Source organism: Crocodylus siamensis, chromosome 15, assembly GCF_052110815.1.
Source record: "Crocodylus siamensis isolate JL-2025a chromosome 15, ASM5211081v1, whole genome shotgun sequence".
NCBI lineage: Eukaryota > Metazoa > Chordata > Crocodylia > Crocodylidae > Crocodylus > Crocodylus siamensis.
Window position 1 is genome coordinate 34,766,379 of NC_143409.1, and position 26,816 is coordinate 34,793,194.

The window sequence follows — 26,816 nt, forward strand, 5'->3', positions numbered from 1 at the left end:
AGGGGTGCTGGATATTTTTTCACCCTAGGTACAGCACTCTGCACTTGTCCTTGTTGTACTGCATCCTATGGTGTACTGCCCACTTTTCTAACCTGTCCGGGTCTGCTTGCAGTCATTCCCTACCCTCCAGAGTGCACACTTCACCCCACAATTTATTATCATCTGCAAACTTGGACAGAGTACATTTCACACCCACATGGAAGTCACTGATGAGGATATTGAAGAGTACAGGTCCAAGGAGCAAACCCTGCTTGGCCCTACTACCCACATACTTCCAAGTCGATACCGACCCATCTACTACCACTCTCTGGGTGCGACCACTAAACCAATTTGCCACCCACTGGACCATGTAAACATCTATGTCACAGCCTCTTAATTTATTTATGAGAATGGGATGCGATACTGTATTGAAGGCCATGCTAAAGTCCAAGAAAACGACATCCACCTCTACTCCTGCGTCTTAGTGTTTTGTGACCCTGTCATAAAATGAAACCAGTTTGGTCAGGCATGATCTTCCTGCTACGAATCCGTGCTGGTTCCCTGCTACATTATTTTTCCTGCTGGACTCCCACAAATATGATCCTTCGTCATCTTTTCAAAGACCTTTCCAAGGATGGAGGTGAGACTGACTGGCCTATAATCACTTGGATCTTCCTTCCTTGCCTTCTTGAAAACAGGGACCACACTGGCCCTTTTCCAGTCCTCCGGGACCTGACCTGAGCACCACGAGCGCTCAAACAGCCATGCTAGTGGTTCTGCTGTGACACAGGACAATTCCTTCAGTACCCTTGGATGCAGCTCATCTGGGTCTGCTGACTTGAACACATCCAGTCCATTCAAGTGACTCTGAACCAAGTCAGCCTTGACAGCGGGTAGGCTGGTGTCCATCTGATGCCCATCGAAGAACCCATTAGGAGACTTACCTTGAGCCCTGTTCAGGAACACTGAGGCAAAAAGCTCATTGAAGAGCTCAGCCTTGTCCACTGCCCCGCCCCGTCTGTCACTAATTGCTCCTTCTTGTTCAGTAGGGATCCTATGCTGCCATGTGCCCTTCTTTTACTCCCGACATACCTAAAAGAAGACTTTTTGTTGTCTTTAATTAGTGTAGCCAGCCTCAGCTGTAGCTGCTTTGGCTTTTCTAACTGCCTCCCTGCAAGTGCAGGCCAAGTAGGTATACTCCTCCTTGGCAGGTTCTCCCTGTTTCTACTGCCTATATAACTTCTTTTTTGTCCTTAGGCTTTCCTGGATTTCCCTGCTTAGCTAAGGAAGTTTTTTGGCTCCTTTTCCCTCGTACTAGGATAGTCTCTCTCTGTACCCGGAGGATCGCTTCCTTTAGAAAAGATCACCTTTCCTGGACTCCCATCTCACCAATACTCTTATCCTGCAGTGTATCATTGACTATACTCCTAAGCACACTGAAGTTAGCCTTCCTGAAGTCAAGCACTACTAGTTATTTTACCCACCCTATGCCATATGGTGAATTATTCTTAATAATCCATCTCCAGTACATTTATTTTATGCCATATACTAACTCTTAACAGTTAAGGCACTTTTAATGTAATTGTAATGAAATGGTTATTGTTTGCAACCTAGAATAATTTATTCTTAAGGACACTTATTGATACAAAACTACCATAAATATTATATCTTCTACTGCAGACTTGTTCTGTATGCTTATTTACAATAATGAATCATTAACAGAAAATAACTATCTTCTTACTTTTAAATCAGTGTTTATTAAGAAGCCTAATTTTAAAAGCAGGACCAGGTATCTCAAAAATATAGATAATTTCCCTCTGCTCTTACAAATTTGTTTTGCATGTGCACATTTTAAAATATGTTTTATAATGATTTGCAACAATAGTGTTGTGGGAAAATCATGGCCTGGACTTGTGCTGGATTTTAACCATTGCTCATCTTATTGGTGATGTTTCCAAAATCAGAAGAAAAAGGCAGAAAAAGTCTCCAGATGCAGATGCTGATTGATCCACTATGAACTGTTCAGTGCATTACTCATTCTATCAGTTCCAAATTTTGTAAGTGCCAACTTTTCAAAAACAGCAGGAAGAACACACAAACTAACCAAACCATTAGCAACCACCTGCTTCCTTTTGTTGTTGAGCTTGCTCCTTGGCCTAAATCAAGAATATGCATTTGCCCCTTTAAAACATGATCTAGAGCTCTAGCAGGCTGGCCCATTGAAGTCTGAGAGCCAGAAATGTTGACCTTGACACTGAAACTCTCTGTAGTTTAGCAAACTCAATGAGGGCCAGATTTGCAAAGGTATTTAGATGACAGTCAGGATACGTAGGAGCCCCAAATGTCTTTGAAAATCCGTCCCTTAACCGCTCCCTTGTCTCATTTTCTTATTTCATAAAAAGGACCATGTTGTTACAAGGGCAAACTAGCAAGTATTTTTTTAAGTGAAAAATATTTTGAAGTGGAAAGTTAAATAGTAGTCTAGACCTTGAGCTAGATTCCTTTCTCACTTACTATCCTTTCAACTTGGGCCAGGGACAGACATTACACATAAACCAGTTTAAGTGATAAGAAACTGGTTTAAACCTGTAACAGAACAGACGTTCAGTGCACATAAATCAGTTTAAAAATGGCTGAAACCGGTTTGAGGTAAACGTGGTAGAATGTAGTGTCAGACTTAACTGATTTGGGTCAAACCAGTTTACTCAATGTCTGTTCCAGACCCCTTGCTTGTTTAAGGTACACCAGACTCCCCCAGCATCCCAGCGTGCTCCTTGGGCTGGGTAGGGCTCTCTGTTCCACAGCAGAGCTTGCTCCTCCCCTCTGCTCCCTACCTGGAGCTCAGCAGAGACTATAGGTATCTGCCTGGCTTCCCCCTACTTCCCTGCTTCTCTCTCCACTCCCTGCTAAGCAGGAATTCCCTACCTTACACAGATACCCCTCAGCATTAGCTAGCAGACCACATGCTGGGTACGGTCCATGCTGTGGCAGATGGGACAAAAGTAGAATCAATGGATAGCTGGTAATGTCCCTCTGTTGTTTCCTTAATGGGATGATAAACCACTGAGTTAGGTGTGATAAATACTGTGTTATCAATTCCCTGCTGGGCTTCTTAGAAGGTGGGGGGGATTCCTCTCTAATCAGAGTGTCCTGCTGGGGCCTGGCCATGCCCCACTCAGTTCAGCAACTTGGATGGGAAGGGAGGGCTGCTCTAGTCCCCCCTGGCCTCTAGCCAGTGCCAGTGCAGGCATGTGCTTGCATTTTTGGGATCTCTGTATAGTTACAGACTGATTCAGCCTAGCTTGGTTGGACTAACCTACAAGGATTGAATCAATTCAGGCTCAGGCTTTTTGAATGTCTGTCCTTAGCCTTATAGAACTACTGATTTCAGCAGACTTAATCATGATTTGTATCAGTTCTGCTAAACCTCTCTGGCCCTGAAATCCATATCCTGCAAAAAGGGCCAGTCCATAAGCTGGTTCCAGTATAGAGTTGGTCCACAGATATGATCTGGCTCTGGCACAACCCCCCATACTAGATGTAGCCATAAAACCACCACATACTGGCAAAATCTGGGACATGGGATGATATCTAGACCACAGAGCTCTCCATGGGTCCAGAAATTTGGCAGTGGTACAGAGCAATTAACACTGTTCCTCTGCTGCCAAATTCCTGGATCCTTGGGGAGCTCCAAGAGCCAAATGACAAAGCTCTGTAGGCCAGGCCCATTCACAAGATGGAGGCTAAGCATCTGATGTACATTGCTTTGAGTTGTGAGGAAAATCAGGCATCAAAATATTCCATCTGATAAAATCTCCCACCACTTGCATTTAGTCAGAAAGATAAAATATCTTTATGCTTTGAATTTTACTTTCCTATAATATGTATTTTGTCTTTGTAGCACAAATAAACCATTTGTCATAGGAATATGTTGTTAATGAAAGGTATCTGCCTTCTATATAGATAAAGCCAGTGACAGGTATGTTTAAAAATGAAGGCCTAGATTCACAAAGTTATGTATGTGCCTAACCAACATGTTAAAAACAGTGAGATATTAAAATCAGTGGGAGGGGGGCTCCTAAATACCCTTGTGAATTTGACCCTCATAAAAATTAATCCAAAGTGAAAACTATTCCAACAATCCTTGGGTTCGTTCTAAGTACATTTGGAGAATATTTTTGTTACACTTGCCCTACCTTCATTTCCTTTTGTAGCTACTGATGCTTACCTTTAACCTCTGGTATTATAGGTAGCAGAGGTGCTGAATACAGGGGGGCCTGAGGGCCCTGGCCCACCTGTGGAAGTGGACTGTCACCTGAAATGTGTAAAACTTTCCACATGTCCATCATCTTAGCCTCCCTCCCACCTCCCTGGCAAAAATAAAAGTTGGTACCTATGACAGATAGGCCTACTCGGGGACAATGGCCTTGCAGTGGGCACTAGAACCCTTTAGTGTTATCCATCAGCTCTATACCCTCTTGTTGTCTGTGCTTTTAGCCTGCCCTATTGCATAGTATGCAGTTTTAATAAACACTTCCTTTTTCAGGCCGTCTCAATTGGTGGTCCACAGTGTGTACAAGCTGCAAACGTCTTCTTCCATTGGCTACAACCGGTGATGGGAACTGTCTCTTACATGCTGCCTCATTAGGTAAGAGAGAGTCTGGATGTGCTGCTTGTCATACATGTAAGCTTTACTTTTCCCAACAAAAACAGAAGGAATGTCTTTTAGATGCAAAGTTTCTTTGTTAACAGCGTGCCTCAAGTATAATATGCTCTACTGTTCTTGTTCTTCCACTCATAGCAATGCTTAGTAAAAAGATGCTAAAGCATAAACGTGGTTTTCTGTTTGTTCTTTGAAATGGAACTGAAATAACAAGCTAACCCTTGTCTGTGAGGTTAGTGTATGGGTCCCCCCTACACACGATGGTAAAGGTGCAATGGGATCCAGTGATCAATCCACAGTCACACTACATGCTACATGTGCATGGCAGGTGTATCATACTACACGTGCATGGCAGGAGGTGTGATTGTGGGATCACACATTAGATCCCATCATGCCTTTTGGCCAGTGCAGTGGGAACCTGATCTCAGGCTCCACCTGCACAAGCATGGAGCAAGTTCCTGCGGCACCCTCAGTTGAAGAGCTCTCAGCGATGGGGGTAGCCCACACACCCTCAGCTCTGGAGGTTTCACATACCCTTGCACATCCATGGGACCTTGCTGCACATGCAAATTAAAATATGATAGTAGCCAGCTCTAAAGTTAGTACACATTTCCGAGCTCTAACTTTATGAGTAGGGACAGAACTTACATACAAACCAGTTTAAGTGATCAGAAACTGGTTTAAACCTGTAACAGAATAGAAGTTCAGTGTACAAAATGGCTAAAAATAGAACTAGCTGAAACCTGGTTGGATGTAGTATCATACTGAACTGATTTAGGTCAAACCAGTTAATGGAACTTTGTGTCTCAGACACCTTCCTGGTTCAAGTTAACTCACAGTCCCCCAGCATCTCCGGATGCTTTGCAGCCCTGGGCTGTGCTGTATGCTCCAGCAGAGCAGGGTAGGTCCCACCCCTCTTCTCCCTAGCTGGACCACTATCACTGCTCCGGCTGGCTGAGAACGGCGTGGGGGTGGGAAACCTGGTTCTAGACCCCAGGTAAGGTCTGCCTGGTGGGAGCAGAGCAGCCCCTTACAGGCTTTTTTCCTCACTTGCTGCTGGAGTGGGGAGGGGGCAGACCCTGGGCCTGACTGGCAGAATGAGGTGGGGGGCAGGAGGCTTTAAGGAGCCCAGCTAGGATGAGGGAGGCCCCAGGCTGGCAGACTGAGGCAGAGGAGAAGGATGGAAGAGCAGACTTCAGCTGGGGCCCTGTGCAGGCTGGGGGAAGGGTTTAAACCCCCCTCCCTCCCCTCCACTTCAGGGTGCTGAGTCAAGCCAATATCTGGCCACACACCCCCTCTCGAGCAGGGAGCAGGGGAAAAGCCTGTTAACGGCTACTTCATGCCTGCCAGATAGACCCATCTGGGGTCCTATGCAGGGTGAGGAGGGGGTTTAAACACCCCTCTCCTCCCCTCCACTAGCTAGGGGGTTTAAATCCCCTCCCCAATCATACTCAGTGGGCTTGCCAGGACCTGGCCGTACCCCTCTCAGCTGGAGCAGGGAGTTGGGAAAAGCCCTGGAGCACTTCTCTCCCAGCTTCCCTCCAGCCTTCTGGAGAAGGGAAGACGCGCTCTAACGCTCCCCAGCTTCTGGCTTGAGCCACCATAGACACATGGCTGCATTTCTGGAATCAGAAGTAAATATCTGTTCACTTACTTCTTGGTTCAGTCTGTGCAGTTTAGACTAACTTGCAAAGATTGAATGATTCAACCTCAGGCTTTTTTGACTGTCTGTACTTAGCCTATAGATGATTAGAGCTTTTAATATCATAATAACTACTTTGCATGTGTAGCTTGTCTCAGAGTAGTTGCACAATTAACCATTTCATCACACAATATCTGGAACATGTGGAGGGGGCCTGTGTTACCTATAATGGGTCCAGTCCTACAGCCTTGGTTCAGGCAAAATTCCTGTTGTCTTCAGGCTTACTATTTCATCATGAGGCTCATCTTCTCCAGATATTTGTAAACATTCATCTTGCCAACAGTAAAAATTAAAATCTAAATATGCTTGATGTATTCAGTCCTTTGAAAGGGCAACTACATGAGCAACAGAATTTAATGTAAGGTAGAACTTTGTTCCTGTGTGTTTGCAGTTAATTCAAGGACACCATAAACTTTCTACAAACAGCATCAAAGGAATACAACCTTGTGGTTCTACTGTTGGAAATTAATATGTTGTTTATTTCCTGACAGTTATATGGGAGCTGAAATTTCACACCAGTAGAACTTCAAAAGACATCTTCTTTTTAAAAAGTGTTTTTCTAGTCATGTAGAGGGGATCATTTTATTTTTGAAACAGAAGGCAAGTAAACAACAAAATAGATTTGGATCCTTGCAAGGTTCCTTCATTTGGCTTTCTTTATCTAATTTTACCTATGAGGGACTATTTATTATTTACAACAATTGGCTGGGGCCTTTTGACTTACACACTTCAGAAGAAAGATATTTAATGTGGATGTCTGGCAATATGATGATTGAAACATGATTGCCTATGGGCACATGTCATGGTGAGCTGTATGGCTCTTTTGTGTTGGCGTTCATTTGCTTAGGAAGGCATTTTTTGTTATCTTAACAACAGTTTGAAAGCCTGTGGTTGCTTCTATTTTTAGACTCCTAATAATCATGAACATTGGTCTCTTTATTAGGACATGACTGCCAGAGGACGTTTTTTATCATGCTGTGTGAAAGTGGAGGCCTGTGGGGTATCTGTCACTGTTTGAGATAGCCATAACTGCCTGTAGTTATCATTAGCATTCTGATCTCTGCATGGTCAGTTGTTAACTCTGCCGCTAAAATAAAGACCTGTGTATTGAGTGTTCAGTTCCATGGCAAAGCTGAAGTAATGCAAACACATATTATGAGACTACTGAGAACCTTAGTCATGTCTTTATCTGACTAGACTCTGTAAGAATTTCACACTGTTTTTCATTAGCCTTTTTATAGCGACTATTTTCATTAGGGAATCCAGAAAATAATGAAAGGGAATTAGTGGTCATCAAGGAGAATTTTAACAAATGATTGATAATATATGCTGCTTTTGTTTTTAGAGCAATGTTAACTTGTGTTTTCTGTAATAGTTTATTCTGTATAAATACTGGATCTGTTTCACTCATGGCTTTTATTTTATTTATTTATTTATTTGCTGTAGGGATGTGGGGTTTTCATGACAGGGATCTGGTATTACGTAAAGCACTCTACACTATGATGAGAAGTGGAGCTGAAAGGGAAGCACTGAAGAGAAGGTGGAGATGGCAGCAGACCCAACAGAATAAGGAGGTCAGTATGGCCTAAAAACAATTTAAACCAGTGTATAGTGGATGTCATTTTCATCCATTCCTCTGATGTTCCTTGTAAAAGCTTGTGCTTCTACCAGATTCTATATGCATTAATTTTTTTGCAGGAAAATAGTCATTAAGCATGAAAATCAGATGTGCAACTGAAGATATTAGTGTAGGCTAGTAAAACAAACATACATAGTGTTGTACCATCCATGTTCAAGCCTTGTTTGGTACCAGGTAAAAATTCAGGTCTCCAAATATAACTATTATTTACCAATGGAAAAAGTATATAAAAACATTAAAAGTCCAGGCTAAATCCAAAAAAAGAAGCTCTAAGATAGAAATGAAAACTCCAGTAATCTGTGTGATCATGCCAAGAACCAAGAGCAGATATTGAAACAGATTATCACCTGTAATCTTGAAGTAGTTTTAAGTTGGATCCTTCATACATTTTGCTGAAATAGGTCATGTCCAAACAGGGTTTGGAAAACCTGCATTTCAGAGTTCATTCTGCTCCTGTAGGTAAAGAGGACCCTGTCTGCTTCAGCCCCATTTTGCATTGGGATTAGATTTTTAAGGATTCTATAGTGCAGAGGTTGGAAGTTATTTGTAGTGAAAAGTGCCAAGGAACAAGCTAGGGTCCTGTGATTTCTGAAAATGTACCCGGTCCCCCCTTCTAAAGCTCCCATTGAATGAATGCTTTCAACACAAGATACATCCCTTCCCAGCAGCACACATCTTGGCACTCCAGGCAGCTGTATTAGAAGCAGAATCTGACCCCTTTTCAAGCTCTGCTCATATCACCAGTTCCTTCCCCTACAGAACTCAAGTTATGTGACGGTTTGCTTTGCACAAGGCCAGTTGTTACAAATAAACATTATTGTGATATGGTTTGTAGGGGTTTAAAATGTATCCTTTTTTTAACAAACATTCATAATGTTAAATAAGCAGACTTCTTTTCAGCAGAAATTAATTCTGCATGCAACTCCTTTGGACCAATGTTGCTGGAATCTGTTGGCATTGCTTCACTATCTGGGTAGCAGAACTGGATTTCTTCAGCATCCGTTCTCAGTGCAAACTATTAAAAGACAAAAAACCGTAGCAAATTGGATAAAATTTGAGTAAGAGATAGCACCTTTGAAGACAACAATAGCTAATCTGTCTCAAAGCCCTGATGTTCTGTTTCTCAGTTAATCCCTCTATTCTCTCAGTATGAGAATTGGTGCTTCCATCAGTGGTAGATACAGTGGAATGAATAAAATAATTAATTTCCTAAATACTCTAGCCCTATACAACCAGATGAATGTGGCTAAACAATTGCAGCTGATATTAATGCTATTCATATATATACACACTTACAGAGAAATGAATATATTCTCAGATAATGATTGCTAATGAGAGTGGGTGTACCAAAATATGAGCACTAACAAAAATCTAACTTGCATTTGCTGTCTCAAAGCTGTTTGAGTAGTCATTGGCTGGGTCGTCTTTGTTCTGCTTGAAAACACAAAGGAACTAAAGCCACCTGTCTGCTCTTTATGTCTTTGGAAATATTCCCCTTCAATCACCTAAAGAAGGAGTGGGAAGTAATTGCAAGTACTATGATCAAGGAAGGTACATATGTGGTTTGCTAGCCCCTCTCCCAGCCTCATCATAGCTTCAGGATGAGAGCAAAGTTCTAAAATAACACTGGAAACTTAGAAACAAAACATCAGAAATTTCACATATGAGATGAGTGAATTTTGGCAGGAAAAATGTTGCATATGTATTTGTGCAGGAGCAGATTTAAAGCCTCCTGAAAAAAAAATTAAAAAACATCATATCTGTGTGTGTTCTGTTTTAATAACATATTGCTCTTCATCTTCAAGAAGTAAATTATATTGTCATAATGGTTCAAAGCAACTGAACTCATATGTTCAAATAGCACCTGGTGTGAACTACAGTATTGTTTCACATGTCATGGTGTCTAGTAGGTGATATTGATTTATATTTTGTACTGTTGTATCCTACAATACTTGCTCTTCTTTCTCCTAGTCGGGTTTAGTTTACACAGAAGAAGAGTGGGAACGGGAGTGGAATGAACTTCTTAAGCTGGCTTCAAGTGAACCTCGCACCCATTTTAGCAAAAATGGAGGTACTGGTGGTGGGTAAGTTTGGATTGTAACAAATTTTTATAGCTTCTTATTCCAGCATGAAGGATCTATTCCTTATTCAACCAGTATGTGTCCTAGAATAAGATAAATAATTGAAAAAGCTCATGGGATACTTGTGGCACTTTTAACTCGTTTATTTGGTACAATAGAATCCCATTATCTACTCATTCTGTAATAATGCTCAGCATTTCATTGCAATCTCTTATTACAAATAGCAAGTAGTTCAGAGACAGATTTCTCAGGAACTATGCAGAAGAACCAGAATTCTACATGTTCCAATTTTTTGCTTTTTGGAGGTAATATAGAGGCAATCATGCTGATCCTGAAAGAGATGGGGGGGGTGCCTCACATCCTCAGAATGACCCTCCACCTCATTAAACATTAGCTAAAAGGATAGCTTTTACTGAGGTGTTGGAGGTGAAGCACGGAAGTAGGGGAAGGTAGAAAAACAAGGTGACAATGACTTCATCAAAACCACACTGTAGTTTTAGAAGATTGTCAGGAAGGACCCATAAATTATATTTTTCACTGTTTCTTATTTCATATTCTTGATAAAAACATACAGAAACAGGTTGTTTATTCAAAATTCTGTGCTGCCAGATTAGGGCCATAGACCATGAATGTTGTAGACTTTGAACTATATGAGAAGTAGATGAAGCAGGTCATGGCTAGTTCTGTAGGTCATAGAAGTATTGTAAGTCATTGACACAGGCGTGGAGAGGTGAAGCTTGTGGCATTAACCTGGAGCAAAGCACATTGTGGCAAAATGAACAGGCTGTGCATTTAAAAATGTGGAAGACAGGCTGTGCTTTCACAGGCAGCCATTTTAAAGCATGAGAAAGTGGACAGTTCATTTAAGGGTAGATTGACTACCTTTATGGGAAAATTAAACTTCTTTTAGGTTTGCATCTTTAGAGTTTGCAGCTTTTAAAAATCACGACAGCATATCTTCTTCAAAGAACTATTGGAAGTTTCCCAGTCACAGTCCCTGGTTCTCATGTGGGACTTCAATCACCCTGACATCTGCTGGGAGAGCAATACAGCAGTGTGAAGGCAATCCAGCAAGTTTTTGGAGACTACTAGAGACAACTTCATGGTGCAAGTGGTGGAGCAGCCAACTAGAGGCCATGCTCTTCTTGACCTGTGTCCATAAACAGGGAAGAATTGGTGGGGATTGTAATAGTGGATGGCAACTTGGGCAGCAGTGACCATGAGACAATTTTGTTCAGGTTCCTCAGGAAAGGAAAGATGGAGAGCAGTAAAGTAAGGACCCTGGACTTCATAAAATCAGATTTCAACTTGCTCAGAGAACTCATAGGCAGGATCTCCTGGGAAGCCAGTCCGAGGGGAAGAGGTGTCTGGAAGAGCTGGCTGTAATTTAAAGAGGCCTTACTGAGAGTGCAGGAACAAACCATCCTAACACAGAGAAAGACTAGCAAGTATGGCAGAAGACTAACTTGGCTTAGCAGTGAACTCTTTAGTGAAGTAAGTCACAAAAAGAAAGCTTATAAGAAGTAGAAACTTGGACAAATAAATAGGGAGGAGTATAAGAGCATTCATTGCCTGGGCATTCATGGACGAAATCAGGAAGGCCAAAGTGCAGCTGGAGTTGCAACTAGTAAGGGATGTGAAGGGTAACAAGAAGAATTTCTACAGGTATGTTGGTAGCAAGAGGAAGATCAGGGAAAGTGTGGGTTCCTTAGTGAATGGGGGAGGCAACCTTGTGACAAAGAATGCAGAAAAGGCTGAAGTACTCAATGCCTTCTTCACCTCAGTCTTCACAGGCAAGGTCAGCTCCCAGGCTGCTGAACTAGGCAGCACGGTTTGGGGAAGAGGTAAGCAGTCAACAGTGGTGAAAGAACAGGTTAGGGGCTGTTTAGAAGAGCTGGAAATATACAAGTCCATGGGACCGGATGGGATGCACCTGAGGGTGCTGAGGTTGTTGGCTGATGAAATTGTAGAGCCATTGGCCATCATCTTTGAAAAAATCATGGTGATCAGGGGAGGTTCGAAATGATAGGAAAAGGACAAAAGTAGTGCCCATAGAGAAAAGGGAGGATCCAGGGAAGAGCATTCCAGTCAGCCTCACTTCAGTCCCTTGGAAAAATCATGGATCAGATTCTCAAGGGATCCATTTCTAAGCATCTGGAGAAGAAGGTGATTAGGAACAGTCAGCATGGATTCACTAAGGGCAAGTCATGTCTAACCAACCTGATTACCTTCAATGACAAGGTGACGGGCTCTGTGGATGCAAGGAGACCAGTGGATGAGATAAAGGAGACTCTTGCTATTCACGGGGGATACGTTCCCCGCAAATGGTGACATCCGTGAATACTGACAGGGCTCCCCATCAGACTCCACAGATGTGCCCTGCTTCCCCCTCCCTCATTGTTCGTGGTGCTCCCCTGCAGCACTTGGGGACCAACCTCTTCTCCCTGAGCACTGTTGTGGTTGCTCCAAGTGCCACCATGGCTGCCTCCAGGGGAAAAGGTGCCACTACCGCCACCTCCATCTACATCCCCGGCACTCACTCTCTGCCCTTCTCCCATCTCTGCCCTCCCCTGCGAATATTTAAATCCATGAATCCAGAGTTCACGAATAGTGAGGGTTTCCTGTACCACGATTTTAGCGAGGCTTTTGATATTGTTTCCCACAATAGTACGGGCTGGATGAATGGACTGTAAAGTGGATAGAAAACTGGCTGGAGCATTGGGCTCAAAGGGTAGTAATCAATGTCTAGTTGGCAACTGGTATCAAGTGGAGTGCCCCAGGGGTTGGTCCTGGGGCTGATTTTATTCAATGTCTTCATCAACGACCTGGAAGATGGCATAGAGTGTGCCCTCAGCAAGTTTGCAGGTGATACCATGCTGGGGGCAGTAGTAGATATACTGGAGGGTAGAGCTAGGATTCAGAGTGACCTAGACAAATTGGAGGATTGGGCCAAAAGAAATCTCATGGGACATGTCCACACATGCAAGCACATGCACTTGCAGCAACTCAGATAGAATCAGTGCAAATTTGAGCCAGGGCTTTTTGCCTCAGTCCACATGCCCGGACATACACTTTGTTGTGGAGCAAATTGTGCCACTTAAGGCAAAATAACCCTGCTTGTCTCTTCCTGGATCTGCAGCCAGGGGAAGCTAGAGCCTGGGGCCAGCATCTGTGCTGGCCCCAGAAGTATAAAAAGCTGCCCTGGCCAGCAGCTCAGGGCTGCTTGCCCTTGGGAACTTCTGAGGCCCAGCCACTTGATATCTGGGGACGTAGCCCCTTGTGCCAGCTAAACTGCTGAAGCAGCATCCCAAATTCACTTTTTAAAATAACCCAAAATCCACATTCTTCCACAATTAGAACAAAAGAGAGGGATTGATCAGATGGGCAATGTTTTATTGCCATATTTACAATGTTAAAGCAATTTGGAAGCCTACCAGTGTCTCTAGCATCATAATAAAATAAATCATAAATATTTATATGTTTTAATGTTTGCTTTTGGTTTCCTTATCATGTGGTGGGTGTGTAATGGGAGGAGTGTGGGGTTTGCAGAAGAGGGAGGGGTGGGGGGATGTGGGTGGGTGTGGAAGAATGTGGGGGGATGCAGGTTAGTGTGTGAGTACATGTGGGGGGATTGTGGGTGTGGGGGCTGCTTAGGAGGGGTGGGTCCCCTGTCCCCCACAGGGCAACAGGACAGAGCCTCCCCACACAGCACATGGACTACCCTGCCTGCAGTGTCCCAGCCCCCCTGTCCACCAGGAGCTAAAGGCCCCTCCCAGCCCCCAAACTGGTCTCCAGTCCCCTGCTCATTCCCCTGCTAGTCTCCAGCCTTTGGAGGCTGGAGATGAGCAGGAGAATGAGCAGGAGACTAGAGAGAGCCAGCAAAATGAGCAGGAGGCTGGAGACAGCAGGGGAAGTCTCCAGCTCATCTCCAGGGGCTCGTCTCCAGCCTCCTGTTCCTTCTCCTGCTCATCTCCAGCCTCCTGCTCATTCTTCTGCTTGTCTCCAGCTCCCTGCTTGTTCCCCTGCTCATCTCCAGCCTCAGAGGCTGCTGCAACTGCCATTGAGTTTGGGGGGGCTGGGAGAATGAGCAGAGGGCAGGGGGAATGAACGACGGGTGGGGAGAATGAATGGGGAGCTGGGGGAATGAACCAGGGCTGGGTCTTAGCAGGGCCTCCCCCATGGTCCCTTTGCCCCTCTTCTCCAGCCCCCTAACCCCCCCCTACTTACGTGTCACGAAGCTGGGTCCGGATCCCTGCAGCTTGTACCACTGCCTGCCCTGCATAGGCAGGCAGTGTGCTTCAGCACCAGGGCAAGGGCCAGCCACAGAGACACTCTGGCTGGTTACCAGAGCCTTTGTGGAGGACTGAGCCTCTGGTTGCCTCAAGGCATGGTCTGGGACCATGCCCAGCCCCACGTTTTTCCTCCAGGGTATTGTGTGACTCCTGGATATCCAGGGGTTTAATTTTTCCCTCGTGCTGCAAATTTGCAGTGCAGGGAATGTTTTTTTTGTTCCTGCACGTCCCTCATCCAGCGTCTCAAAGGGCTTCAAGATGCTGCAAGAGACACGTGCGTACTTGTCTGGACGCGCCCATGAGGTTCAACAAGGACAAGTGCAAAGTCCTGCACTTAGAATGAAACAATCCTATGAATCAGTACAGGTTCGGGGCTGCCTGGCTGGGCAGCAGCTCTGCCGAAAAGGACCTGGGAGTTGCACTGGACAGTAAGCTGAATACGAGTCAACAGTGTGCCTTTGTTGCAAAGAAGTTAGCAGCATACTAGGCTCCATCAGCAGGGATGTTGCCAGCAGTTCAAAGAAAGTGATCATCTTCCTCTATTTGGTACTGGTGAGGACACATCTGGAGTACTGTGTTCAGTTTTGGACCCCCCACTACAGAAAGGATGTGGACAAACTGGAGAGAGTCCAGCTGAGGGCAACAAAAAATGATGAGGAAGCTTGGGAACACAATTTATGAGAAAAGAGCAAGAGAACTGCGTTTTCTTAGTCCAGACAAGAGGAGATGGAAAGGGGATTTAATAGCAGCCTTCAACTACCTGAAGAGGGTTTGAAAGAGGATGGAGCCTGACTGTTCTCAATGGTGGCAGATGACAGAACAAGGAGCAGTGGTCTCAAGCTGCAGCAAGGGAAGTTTTAGTTGGATATTAGGAAGAATTTTCACACAGGAGGGTAGTAAAACACTGGAACAGGTTACCCAGAGAGGTGGTGGAATCTCCATCCTTAGAGTTCTTAAAGACCCGGCTGGACAAAGCTTTGGTTGGGATGATCTAGTTGAGGATGGTCCTGCTTTGAGCAGAGGGTTGGACTGGATGACCTCCTGAGGTCCCTTCCAACCTTAAGTTTCTATGATTGTATGATTCTATGACTTGCCATGGGTTAATGCATTTGTGTGCCTGTGACCATACAGTGCTCTGATGAGATGTCAAGCCTGGAGGAAGTTAGCTAACAGTGATTGTCCTGGAGGTCTTAAATGTTTATAGAGATTACTTGGACACAAATAATATTAACTGCATTTAAAGACGGTATAGGAAGTTAGTAACGGGGTGATGTTTACCAGAATAAGGACCCTGTTCTTGTCCTGTGGACCAGCCTCAGAACCCAGGGTTACTGGAGGATGCACAGGCCATGGACATCTTTGGTTTTGGGGAAGAAAATGAGAGAGGAATTAACTCATTACAGCCATGTGCTATCACACACACTAATACAACAGTGTATTTTTACAGAGCATATCAGACTTGAAACCTAATTGTGGTCAGAAGCCAATTGGCTTGCAAAGGATATACATCAGGATTTAGGGCAGGATTTCATCATAAAGGTTTGGAGTAACAAATCAGTGGTGTCATGATGACAAGCCATGTTCTAAAACACCCAGATCCATTTTTGTAGCAGAAGAGGGAAATATGTATTAGGAGTAACAAAGTGCAGTGAAAATCTTGAGAGAGAATTGTTAGATGATGGTTTCTCCAGTTAGAAGCAATTTGCTATTCTTTGTGCTAAAGTAAACAGCAGAACAGTTCCTAGAGGCAGCAAGAGGTGAGCTCAGGGCATGTGTGTCTAGTTTTAAGATGACCAGTATTACGTGATTTCCATATCTATTACTCTGTATTTGACCTGCAATAGTAGGAAAAGTTGTAGCTACTTTGATTTGATTAAACTTCATAGATTGTAGAATTAAAGTCTTTTGCAATAACTAGTCATCCAGCCATTACACTTAAAATGTTAGGCAATTTAAGTAGGTACAGCCCTCATGTTTTGGTTTGTCAATATAACTGAATTATATAGGATAGCTCCTTAAGTATATTTCAATTAAATAAACTTATTGTAATGGGTATTTTGGTAACAAGGCCTATGGTAGGACTTAATCCTGTTGAATTTACTGACAGTATTTACTTAGTTTAAGCAAAAAAACAGGTTTCAGAAGAAATATGGAGAATAAATTATTTTGCAAAGTATTTGACCAAGAAAATTAAATGATACCTTTGCACAATATTGGCTTCCTTCTAGATTTGGTTAGTATCTAACATGAAGCAGCACTGAAAGCTCGGTCTCAGTGAAGTTCTCCATTCAGTAAAGTATAATTTTAATTGCAATAGAGCAGCCCTAAGAACATGAACTTTTATTTTTTATTCATAAATAGGGTATTATAACTTAAGCTGGCTGTTGTCTCTTCATTCTTTTCTCTGGTTACTCTTGCCCCACAAGAGAAAATTGTATGTTGCAGGTAATTATGCAATATGGAGGCATAAACCACAGTAAGGGTAAAAAAAGGCTCTTTAGAAAAAGTTTTTTAACTGTGCGGTACTGTGCTGCAACAGCATGTGGTATTTTTGCAGCATTTTTAACTTCTTTATGATAGAAGCAAGAAATTCCTTGGAACAGTCTTTTCTTTTTCTATTTTTCTGTTGCATTTTTGATGTTTTGCTTGTTTCTTTGGCAACTTGCTTACTGGCCATGCTTATCTCATTTTTTTCTTTCTTAGAATATATCAGGTAGTTATTTTTACTCCTTATCTCCTTTTTGTGTTGAGAGACAGAGATACATATCCTATAAATTTGCTATAATATTTTTTAAAAATTCACTTCACATTTCTACTATATTCAGCTATTCATCAGTTCTCACAACCTCATTCTGTCTTCCTCATGCTGTATTTTATGAAATGCACAGCTTCAGTGTGTTCCAATTAGAGATCTCCTGAAATGAAAGTGGTTGCATACGCCAGAGGCAGCCAGCCCTTTGAAAAAAAATCTTTTTAGCTCCTTGCTAAGAAAACGTAGTTGAAAAGACAAAAAGTCTGATGCTATTTGTTAAGTCTTGTATAATTAGTTTACATTGGAGTTGCATGTTTTAAGTGTGCGTGGCATTTCTGCTATGGGGGAGGGGAAGTGGAAGTGGGAAATGATTGACAAATCAGATGAAAATTATTAATGTAAGATTCCTGTTAAGAGAATAATGAGGACTAAACACTTCAGTCATTTCAAAGAATATTGCTTCAGTAAATGTTTGAGTTTTTTCAGGTTGCCATCCTAAATGTACTTTTCCTTAGAGTGTAGCCCCTACCTAAGAAAATAACACTTCAAAGAATATTATTTTTGAGTGACAATGTAAGTACATTTAGGAGTTATGTATTAAGCTTAAAAAATTAAAAATCACCTTTGAATTGTAGATGCAGCAGAACAACTTGAAACATTAAAAGATGTGTGTCTGTTAAAAGAAGCTCAGTAACAAACAAATTGTGAAATATGGCGCCTTACCCACTAGTGAGTGAGTTTTTGTGTGATTGAAATTAGCGTATATGAAATCTACAGTTGTCAACCTCAACCAATTTCTTTGAGAACCTTTTTTCTATGAGAGCAAATGCTGAGGAAGACCGAGGGGAGGGAAAAATAGAGAATAGAGCGAAGCTGCAACTAGAGTTCTTGACCCCTATAAATTGAATTCTGCAGTCAGTTTAAATAGGTTAATTAACAATGAAGAAGTCATTGTTTCACAATTGACTTGCACACCTCATCCTCAATATTGGCAAAGTAAATCTCAGACTATCAGAATTGTTTCATTTATGTTCGTCTCCAGCCAAAAGCAGTGCTATTGAATTGAAAATAAGAACTGTTTTGGTTTAAGGAAAAAAATGGTCCATGCTTTTTTTTTTTTTTGAAAAGGACCTAGCCATTACTTTTTATTTGCCCAGTCTTCAAAGTATCCTCCACAGCCTCATAGCCATTTTATTTTCAGTCAAAGGGGCTAAGAAGCCTGTGGTAGTAACTAGCCTTATTCATTGTTAAGGCATCCGCTTCCTAGGGAAGATAATGGAGCCAACCAAATGATAGATGTCATGTGCCTGTACAAATGAAGCTAAAAGGATGGAACCATTTATTTCAACATTTTTGTCCATTCATGACTCAAGTAGATGTATATCAAAGGTTGTTTTTGTAGGTAGATGATAATTTATCTTTAAAGCTAAGAGGAAGATAAACTTCCTCGATATTTTGATGTATTCCCTTATGTCATCTTAAACTCAAAAACAGAAGGCAGATGGGGAAAATCAGGCATCTAGTTAAACATAGATGACTCAAACTTTAAAGCCTCCTAAATTATAGCAAAAGAGTACATTTCAACATATGAAATGTTACTAAGGTTCCTGATAGCTCAGTTAAAGTAAAGGTGCAATGGGATCTGATGTGGGTTCCTAACAATTGTGCATCCTGCCTTGCTACATGTACATGGCACGAGGCACAGTTGTGAGTTCCTGCATCAAACCCCATATTGCCGTGCAGAAGGATCCCAATTCAGAGTTTTCCCCCTTACTGACAAGTAGCAAGCATGGCTCCCCAATCAGAGCTCCCAGCCACGGGAATGCATCATATGCTCGCATGGCTGGGAGCTCTAATCAGATGATGGTGCAGGCTCTGATCAGCTGATGGGGGCTCTCAGCCCCAGGAATGCATGGAGCACACTTTAGATTCTGGAAATGCAGTTGCATGCCTGCAGTGACCCAGGCCAGAAGCTGGGCATGCTAGAGCACGCCTCACTGCTTGGGATGAAAAAGAAAGCTTGGGCCAAGGCTAGCCCACCCACCTGTGAAAGAGGGGGGTGCAAAGCATCCTGGGATGCTGGAAGGCTGTGAGTTAACTTGAATCTGGAGGGAATTTGCGACAGAGGCTCAAATTGAGTTAACGTAAATCAGTTAAGTCTGATACTACATCCATGCAGGTTTATCTTAAACTAGTTTTGGCCATTTGGAAGTGGTTTATATGTACTCAGCTGCTGCTGTGTTCAATTTGTTCTGAGTTTCCAGTCACTTATACTTATGTGTAATTTCTGTCCCTAGCCTTGTTGATGAGGGTTTTGATGCAGTGCTTTCCTTTAATAATAAGCAGCCTTTATGTAATGCTTTACACCTTTTCAAAGTGGCATTAATGAGTCCTTGCAGTACCCCTTAGAGGCAGGTAGACCATAGAAAGCCATTTAGCAAAGATGTTCCTTTGAAATTATTTTGATTTTAGGTGATAAGGTATATTTCTCCTTGACTAGTTCAGTGAAATAAACAGGAATCTCTGGAAAAAGAACCATATTAGGACAACAATGAATAGATTTTAGGATATCAGTCAAAAACAGTGTACTGTTGGTGTGGGGCACATTATTAGAGACTGATTCTCAGTTGACTTAAACTATATTTCGACTTAATGTAACCTAAGAACAGTTGCATAAACATGGTTGGTTAACATAACTCCGGTGCAGTTCAGTTTGAAATGGGATCTCTTAGTATCATAAACACTTAAGTTACATGGAACACAGCAAATCTGAGCAAAAATGCTGGATGAAACGGGCTTATGACTTCAAAGCATAGAGTGTATATGGAGAAGATGCTGCCCCATATCTGACAAATTCCTGTTGTACTATAGATATTTAACTGATTACAGAATGCAGTTCGCAAGGAGCACACATTCATATACAAAAAAGCACAAGCACAAAACCTCATTCAAGTAACATAATGTACAAGAGTTTAATATAGATATAAGCATCTCTGTTGCTATGTGTTTTCCTAATCATCCCTCACACACTTTTTCTAATAAAGAGAAATTAGTCTCGTCTCAAAGAGAACAAATATGGCTATGCAACTGAAAGATCATAAATCTACATCAATCAGCATTGTACAGTGAATTCTCTCACACACTCAGCCCACTTACATATTTCAACTCAATTCAATTCAATTCAGTTTATTAAGGATTCTGGCTAAATGCATAACAAATATACAACCATAATATAAATAAGTTTGAACAAAGTATCCAAACTACAAATATTACACACCACTTACATGTTTTTCCTAATAGAATTACTTGAATTAGGTATGGAAAACACAAGGAGGAAATACATTTATTTCCCATGTACAAATAATGTATTGTGTTTAATTCTGGGCTAGAAATAAGTTAATTGCTGAAATGCTATTAAAACCCAGTACTGTGCTTTTCTGAGACCTAATTACTGCTCACCTTTCAGGCTGAAATGTGTGACTGGAAATAGGCCTTCTACAGACATTTAGGGTATGTGTACATATGCTGTGACATGTTCTAATTAGAACATGTCAGAACAGCCTTGATTAAGCAAGTTTCCTGGAGTATTCTCATTGGAATGCTCCAGTGTGCTGCAACATCATGTGTATTCAGCATCCCGCATTTCAAAATGGCAGTGAGAGCACTTTAACTAAAACTTGTTGAACGAGCTTTAGGTAAAGTGCCCCTGCAGTCATTTTGAAATGTGGGATGATGCACGATGCTGTGACGTTTTAGAGTGGCTGTGTGGGAGTGGCTCTAATTAAACCACCCTCCCCCGCCCCAGGGCACATGTATAGACACCATTAATTTCTTCTGGGAGAAACTACCTTATGAGGATTCATTCCTGCCAAAGGGGTGATTCTCCTAACCTCCTTTTTCTCTAAGCGAGAACCATGGGTGTGACACAATTGTCAGAAAATGTTGGAAGGCTGTGAACATGAAAGAGTAAAAAGATTTCAATCAGTGGTAGCAATAGGAAATTAAGAGATGGAAACTATGAATTGTATATCAGTAAAAAAAACAAAACAAAAAAATCCTAAAAGTGAGATTGAGTAGCGTGAAAAATAAATATGTGTTTCCATTGCTTGCAGGAGTTATAAAAGGTAGGAACTGTCCTTTAAGGAACAGTCTTACACAGTTACAATGATGGACAAGGTAACCATTGAGTTTGAGGTTTATATATTACAGTCCCTTTATATAAATCTGTTCCTCATATATTTAAATTCTGCTGGTGCTTCTTGAATAGGATAACAAGATTTTCTGTTAATATTTTCAGGGAAACTGGTGCCATCAGGACTATGGGAAGGTGACAGTATTTGCTCCATACATTCTAACAGTGCCCACACATTGCACACAATTATTTTTTTCTAACAAATGTAATATAATGAACATTAATAATAAAAACTCCACACATTCATTTTTAAGTTTGAATTAGAAACATATCTGAATCACTCTGGGGAGCTGATGAGTCAAGTTTCCTCTGGGAAGAAATGGGTGAGTGGGAGCCAAAGAAGCAAGATATGTGAGTGAAGAGTAAACTTTCCTTTTCAAAATTGTCTATTATGCCTCATATGCATTAGAGAACATATACTGACTGAATATTTGTTTATTTTTTCATTTGTTAACATTGAGATATTTATAGATTTTTCTTTTCTCATTCTTTATAAAAATCTGAAATAATTTGTTTAAAGTCAGGGCAATATAACCTGAAGTAGTGAGAAGGTTTAGTGCATTTCTCCTTAGTATTTAAATGGGACCTCATTTTCCAGTAATGGGTGAAATGCTGTATTTCGCTATTCTTCTTCTAATTTTAGTATCAAAATCAGACAGCAATGTGAATATGAGCCAGTAGTGGTGGTCCCACATGTCACATGTTAGTCATTCTTCAACAAAGCCTATTGCTTTATAGTAGGGGTGCTAGACCTCCAACCCAGGGGCAGGCAATTATTTTGGTTGAGGGCCACTTAATGAGTTTTGGTGAGCTGTTGAGGGCCGTAAGGGTGGCTCTGCCCCTTGATGGGTGCTCTGCCCCCGGTTGCCATTTTGGGACTGGAAGTCTCAGACCCTAACCCCTGCCCTTTGCTTCCAGAAGTCCCTCCCTTTGCCTCGGAAGTACTCTGTTTGGGAAAGGGGTTTGCCATCTTGGAATTGGGGGAAAAAAAAACAAACAAATTATATATTAAAAATCAAACATCCACAATAACATATTTTACCTTTTTTTTTTTTTTTAAATTTGTCCTGATTTGTGTGCATTTGTGATGATTGCATAATAGCTCAAAATGAAGTCGTACTCTTATTTATGGGGGGGTGGAGGGATGTGGGGGGTATGGTTGGTGGGTAGGCAGTTTTTGAGGGGCTCTGTGTGTGTGTGGATCTGGGTGGGTGGATAGGGGGTTTGTGGGGGCTGTGTTTGTGGGAATGTGTAGGTGTGTGTGTGGGTATAGGATTTGTGGGGTGTGTGGAGGGAAAGGGTGGCTGGATGTGTGTGTGTGGTTGAGGGGGTGTGCATAGCAGTAAGTGGGGCTCCCCAAAGAGGCATGCAGGGGTGTGTGCATGCGTGTGACAGGTGCATGTGGGGAGTGGTGTGGAGAAGGGTGTGAGTGGGTGTGGTGTTTGTGGGGTGTGCGATTGTGTGTGGGGGGGAAGTTCTGGTTTTCTGGGGCAGGTTTGTGGGTGTGTGGGGGAGGGTGTGGTTGTGGGGTGCATATGGGAGCCCCCTGTGCACACCCCCCTGAGCTGGTCAGCACCCACCTCTGCCCTGCAAAAGCCCGGAGCCTGCACACCTTGTGGTGCCTCCCTGCCAGCACCAACAGCGCACAGCCCCAGCCCCACCCTGCCCCATGGCCACTTTGGACTCACCTCAGCAGTAGTGAATCAGCTGAAATTTATGTCACATCCCCACCCCCAGCCTGCCCCGCGCCTGCTCTGCCCTGCTTGCCCATGCTGCATCCTGCTGCCCCCTAGACCCCCTAGTGGGGCTGGGGTGGCTTCACAGCTGGATTGCCTTTCTAGGCAGATGAGGCTGCAGCAGCTTCTTCCATTTGCCACCATTGTTGGCCCCAGCCCTACAATACCTGCATCCCAGCCCTGACCTGGCCTGCCCTGTGCCTGCTCTGGACTCGCCTGCTCACACCTGCAGCAGCTGGGCAGAAACTGTTGTTCAATGCGGGGGAAAAGCAGCCCCTCCCCGTCACTGCTGCCTGGTGCTTCCTACTACAGCCACCCGGAGCCTGTGCTGGGTTGCCCTGCAGCTCTTCTGTGCTGCCCCCAAAATATGTGACCCCCAATTTGATGAGAAATTCTAGCTACATTAAAAGATAAAGATCTCCTTAGGAACAGAATAAAGTAATTTGAAAATCTTGCTATGTAACACTAATTTGTTTCTGAGTTGACTGTTTAAGGACATATTTAATTGGTACTGGTGGTTTAGAGGGAAGCATACAACTATAAATACTGTAGATCTTCATCCAAAATACTAATGAAAAAAGAAAGGAATTTCTAACTAGTACTAGGGAAAATTAGAAAATCCTGTTATACTTCTTATCATTTTGGAAATGTTACAGCAGGTTCCACAGATATTCACTGCCAGGTAAATATGCTCATGTTATATATGGGTAAGCTGTTTGCATAGGAGGGGAGGCATTTTGTATAGAACAATGGAGTTCCGAATCAAGTTTGGAGCTTTTGTGTGCTACCATACTAGTACTGATGCTACTAGTATAGTTTTAAAATAGGAATCGTCCAGTCCAACCCAATTTCGGACTGAGAGCTAGACTCTGATTTGTTTGTTTCTATTATATTTTGCTTATTATAGGTTTTTGGCATCCCTTCCAATTGAGGGATGTCTTTTGCAGACTTAATCTCAGTATACAAAAATATGAATTGTGAGAATAATATATATATTATGAATTGAGAATAGTGTGGGTTTGTGTGTATATGCATGCACGTGCGCGCACACACACACACGCACTCCCAGACATGTATGTATATGTATATTAGGGCTGTGCAAAGCTTCTGTCCCTGATTCAATTCAACGGAGATTCAGCCTGATTTGGTGGCTGAATCTTCATATCAAATCAGGAGATCCTTTAATCTCTCCGAATTGAATTGGAACCCTCCGAATCAATTCAGAGAGACTCGTAAAGATTCAGCAATTTGGACATAGACACAGCTTCAAATGTTTTTTCTACATGCCTCAAGATAGCAGGTGGCTCATGAATGCTGTGATGGTGGGGCGAATGGAGAGTCCCACAGGAGCACAGGGCACTCAGAAGTTGACAAGAAGCACTTCCGGTCCACTTCCAGGTCTGCCAGGGAGCGCACTGGGGGCCCCGCCTGGCTCAGCAACTGGTGCCTTCTGGGTCTGGGGGACCACCCAGGCTCCACCTGTGGCTGATCACCGAGCCAGGGGAATGCTGTGGGGCCCACCACGTGCTACCTGGTGGACCCGGAAGTGGCCTGGAAGTACTTCTGATCAACTTCTGGCTTTGCCGCTGAACACACAGGAGACCCTCCCATGCTTCTGTGGAATGCTCCATCTGCCCCAGCACTGCAGTGTTCATGACCTGTGCCTAGTACCTCGAGGTATGTAGAAAAAACATTTAAAGCTGTGTCTATGGCTGAGTCTCTGGTTTTCAGAATCAGCATCAAATCTTCAGATTCAGATTCGGCCAAATTGAATTGGGGACAGTGATCCAAATCAACAAATCAAATCACTGTCACTGATTTGTGCTGAATCTGAATCCGAATTGAATACAGCCTATTTCCAAAGCCTGTGTTTTCAACATCGAGCCAATGGAGAAGTCAGCTTTGGCTTGTGTGGAGTAAACTCTTTGGCAGACGAACTATCTTTTTGTACTGTTTGCACAGTGCCTAGCACAGCAGAATCCTGGACTAGATGAGGGACCCCTGCATGCTACCAGAGGACAAACAATGTTCCATCTTCCCTGCCTCTATTATCTGGGTATCAGGAATAAGACTGATATGTAGCCTTGCTGCAGCCCCCCCTATAATCCACAGTATTTCACTATGCATATCCAAAGTACAGTTTTTTGTTAGTATATTGATGCAGTTTGTGGATTAATTGGAGAAAGATGGCAACCAACTTGATCTTCTTAGGTTTCATAGACATTAGGGCTGGAAGGGACCTCGAGAGATCATCAAGTCCAGCCCCCTACCCCAGGGGTAGAAAGTCAGTTAGGGTCAAAGGATCCCAGCAAGATAAGCATCCAAACATTCCTTGAAAGGGTTCAGAGTAGGTGTCTGCAGCACCTCTGGAGGGAATCTATTCCAGGCCTTGAGGGCTCGGACAGTAAAGAAGTTTTTCCTTATGTCCAGCCTAAAATGGTCATGGAGGAGTTTATGAGCATTGGTCCTTGTCATTCCTTGGGGCGTTCTGGTGATCTTGTTCATTTAACAGGTTCATTCCTCTTTTTTCCTCATTTCCCCCTTGTATCCGCAGAACAATTTGAGTTTCCTGTAGCCATGGAGAATGGTGCAGGATATCACTTGTGTAAAGCCTCACACATTTCACATTCCTTTGGTGTGTATCACTTTCTCTTTCCCGCATATGAGGCCATGTCCTTATCCTGAATCCTAACTTTGATGTAACACTGACCATCCTCACAGGACACATCTATGCATGATCTGCATCACTATAGCAACGTGCTATGGTGATGTAGTGTTCACAGACGAGAACCATGACGCCACAGCTGTGTTGCTGTAGCGATGCACTCCCTGGTTATAGTGCATTGCTGTGGCAACGTAGTGACTAAAAATAACCGTGTGCGGTGCAGCACAGTACAGGGTGTTACTGCACTGCCTTTTAGTACTTTCAAAAGGAAATACTAAACGACAGTGCAATAACAATGGCACCATTGCAGCACATATAGATGCACCCACATTATAATACTGTGATCTTTTCAGTCTTTTTTTCATTGCTCATTTTTATGAGGTATCTTGTTCTGTTTGTGCACGTTTCATTTGGGTCCACATTATTTTATCTGTTTGTGTTAAGGTGTAAATAATCAATGAAAAAGGAACAGAAGAAAAACTGTTGGGTTATTGTTTATACTTTGTTGAGCAGTTCCCAAATTTCACTTGCCATTTGGAAACAGTCTCCAAATTCACTGAGTTAATGTGAGGTCAGCCTAAGCTTGAAGCAGATTTTAAAACGATCTTCTGGGAAAGACAGTGAGAGAAACAGTCTGAGGTAAAAGCTTTCATGGGAAATGAGGTAGATTTGGAATCTATTATATAATATAAACTAGAAATCTGCAACTTCCCAGCAATACTGACTTCTACCAGAAACGCTTCATGGTTAACAAAGTCACAATAGCCTGGAATTTGAGGTAGCAAGTAGTATATGTTGGTATCATCTTACAGATTCAAAGATTCTTAAGAGCAAGATTACTGTTATCCATGTTCTGTATCACATTTCATCCTAAAGGATCATAGCGTTTCAAAACATGAATTGCAGCCAATTGCAGCTTCCTACACAGCACCCTAGTTTCCCCCTAGAAGTTGTCCATTAAAGTGACAGTTAGAAGAGCAGTAGTAGGGTTATATTGCCCACATAAGACATGACCCTTACAGAAGTTATATGGTGCTTATAATCTCTGAGGAAAAAAACAGTCTATTCACATGCTGAATGTTCTCATCGTATGCACCAGGGTTCGATACAGTGGC

General features: G+C 42.7%; 1 protein-coding gene across 2 annotated transcripts in view; it reads left to right on the top strand.

The window, feature by feature from the left end:
- OTUD7A (OTU deubiquitinase 7A) overlaps window positions 1-26,816 on the top strand; it is a 305,631-nt gene that overhangs the window by 225,423 nt on the left and 53,392 nt on the right. For both annotated transcript variants that reach the window (XM_090028797.1, XM_090028798.1), the window contains 3 exons: window positions 4,526-4,627; window positions 7,791-7,918; window positions 9,955-10,067. In XM_090028797.1, the coding sequence (XP_089884923.1) occupies window positions 4,526-4,627; window positions 7,791-7,918; window positions 9,955-10,067 (343 nt within the window). The remainder of the gene's footprint in view (window positions 1-4,525; window positions 4,628-7,790; window positions 7,919-9,954; window positions 10,068-26,816) is intronic.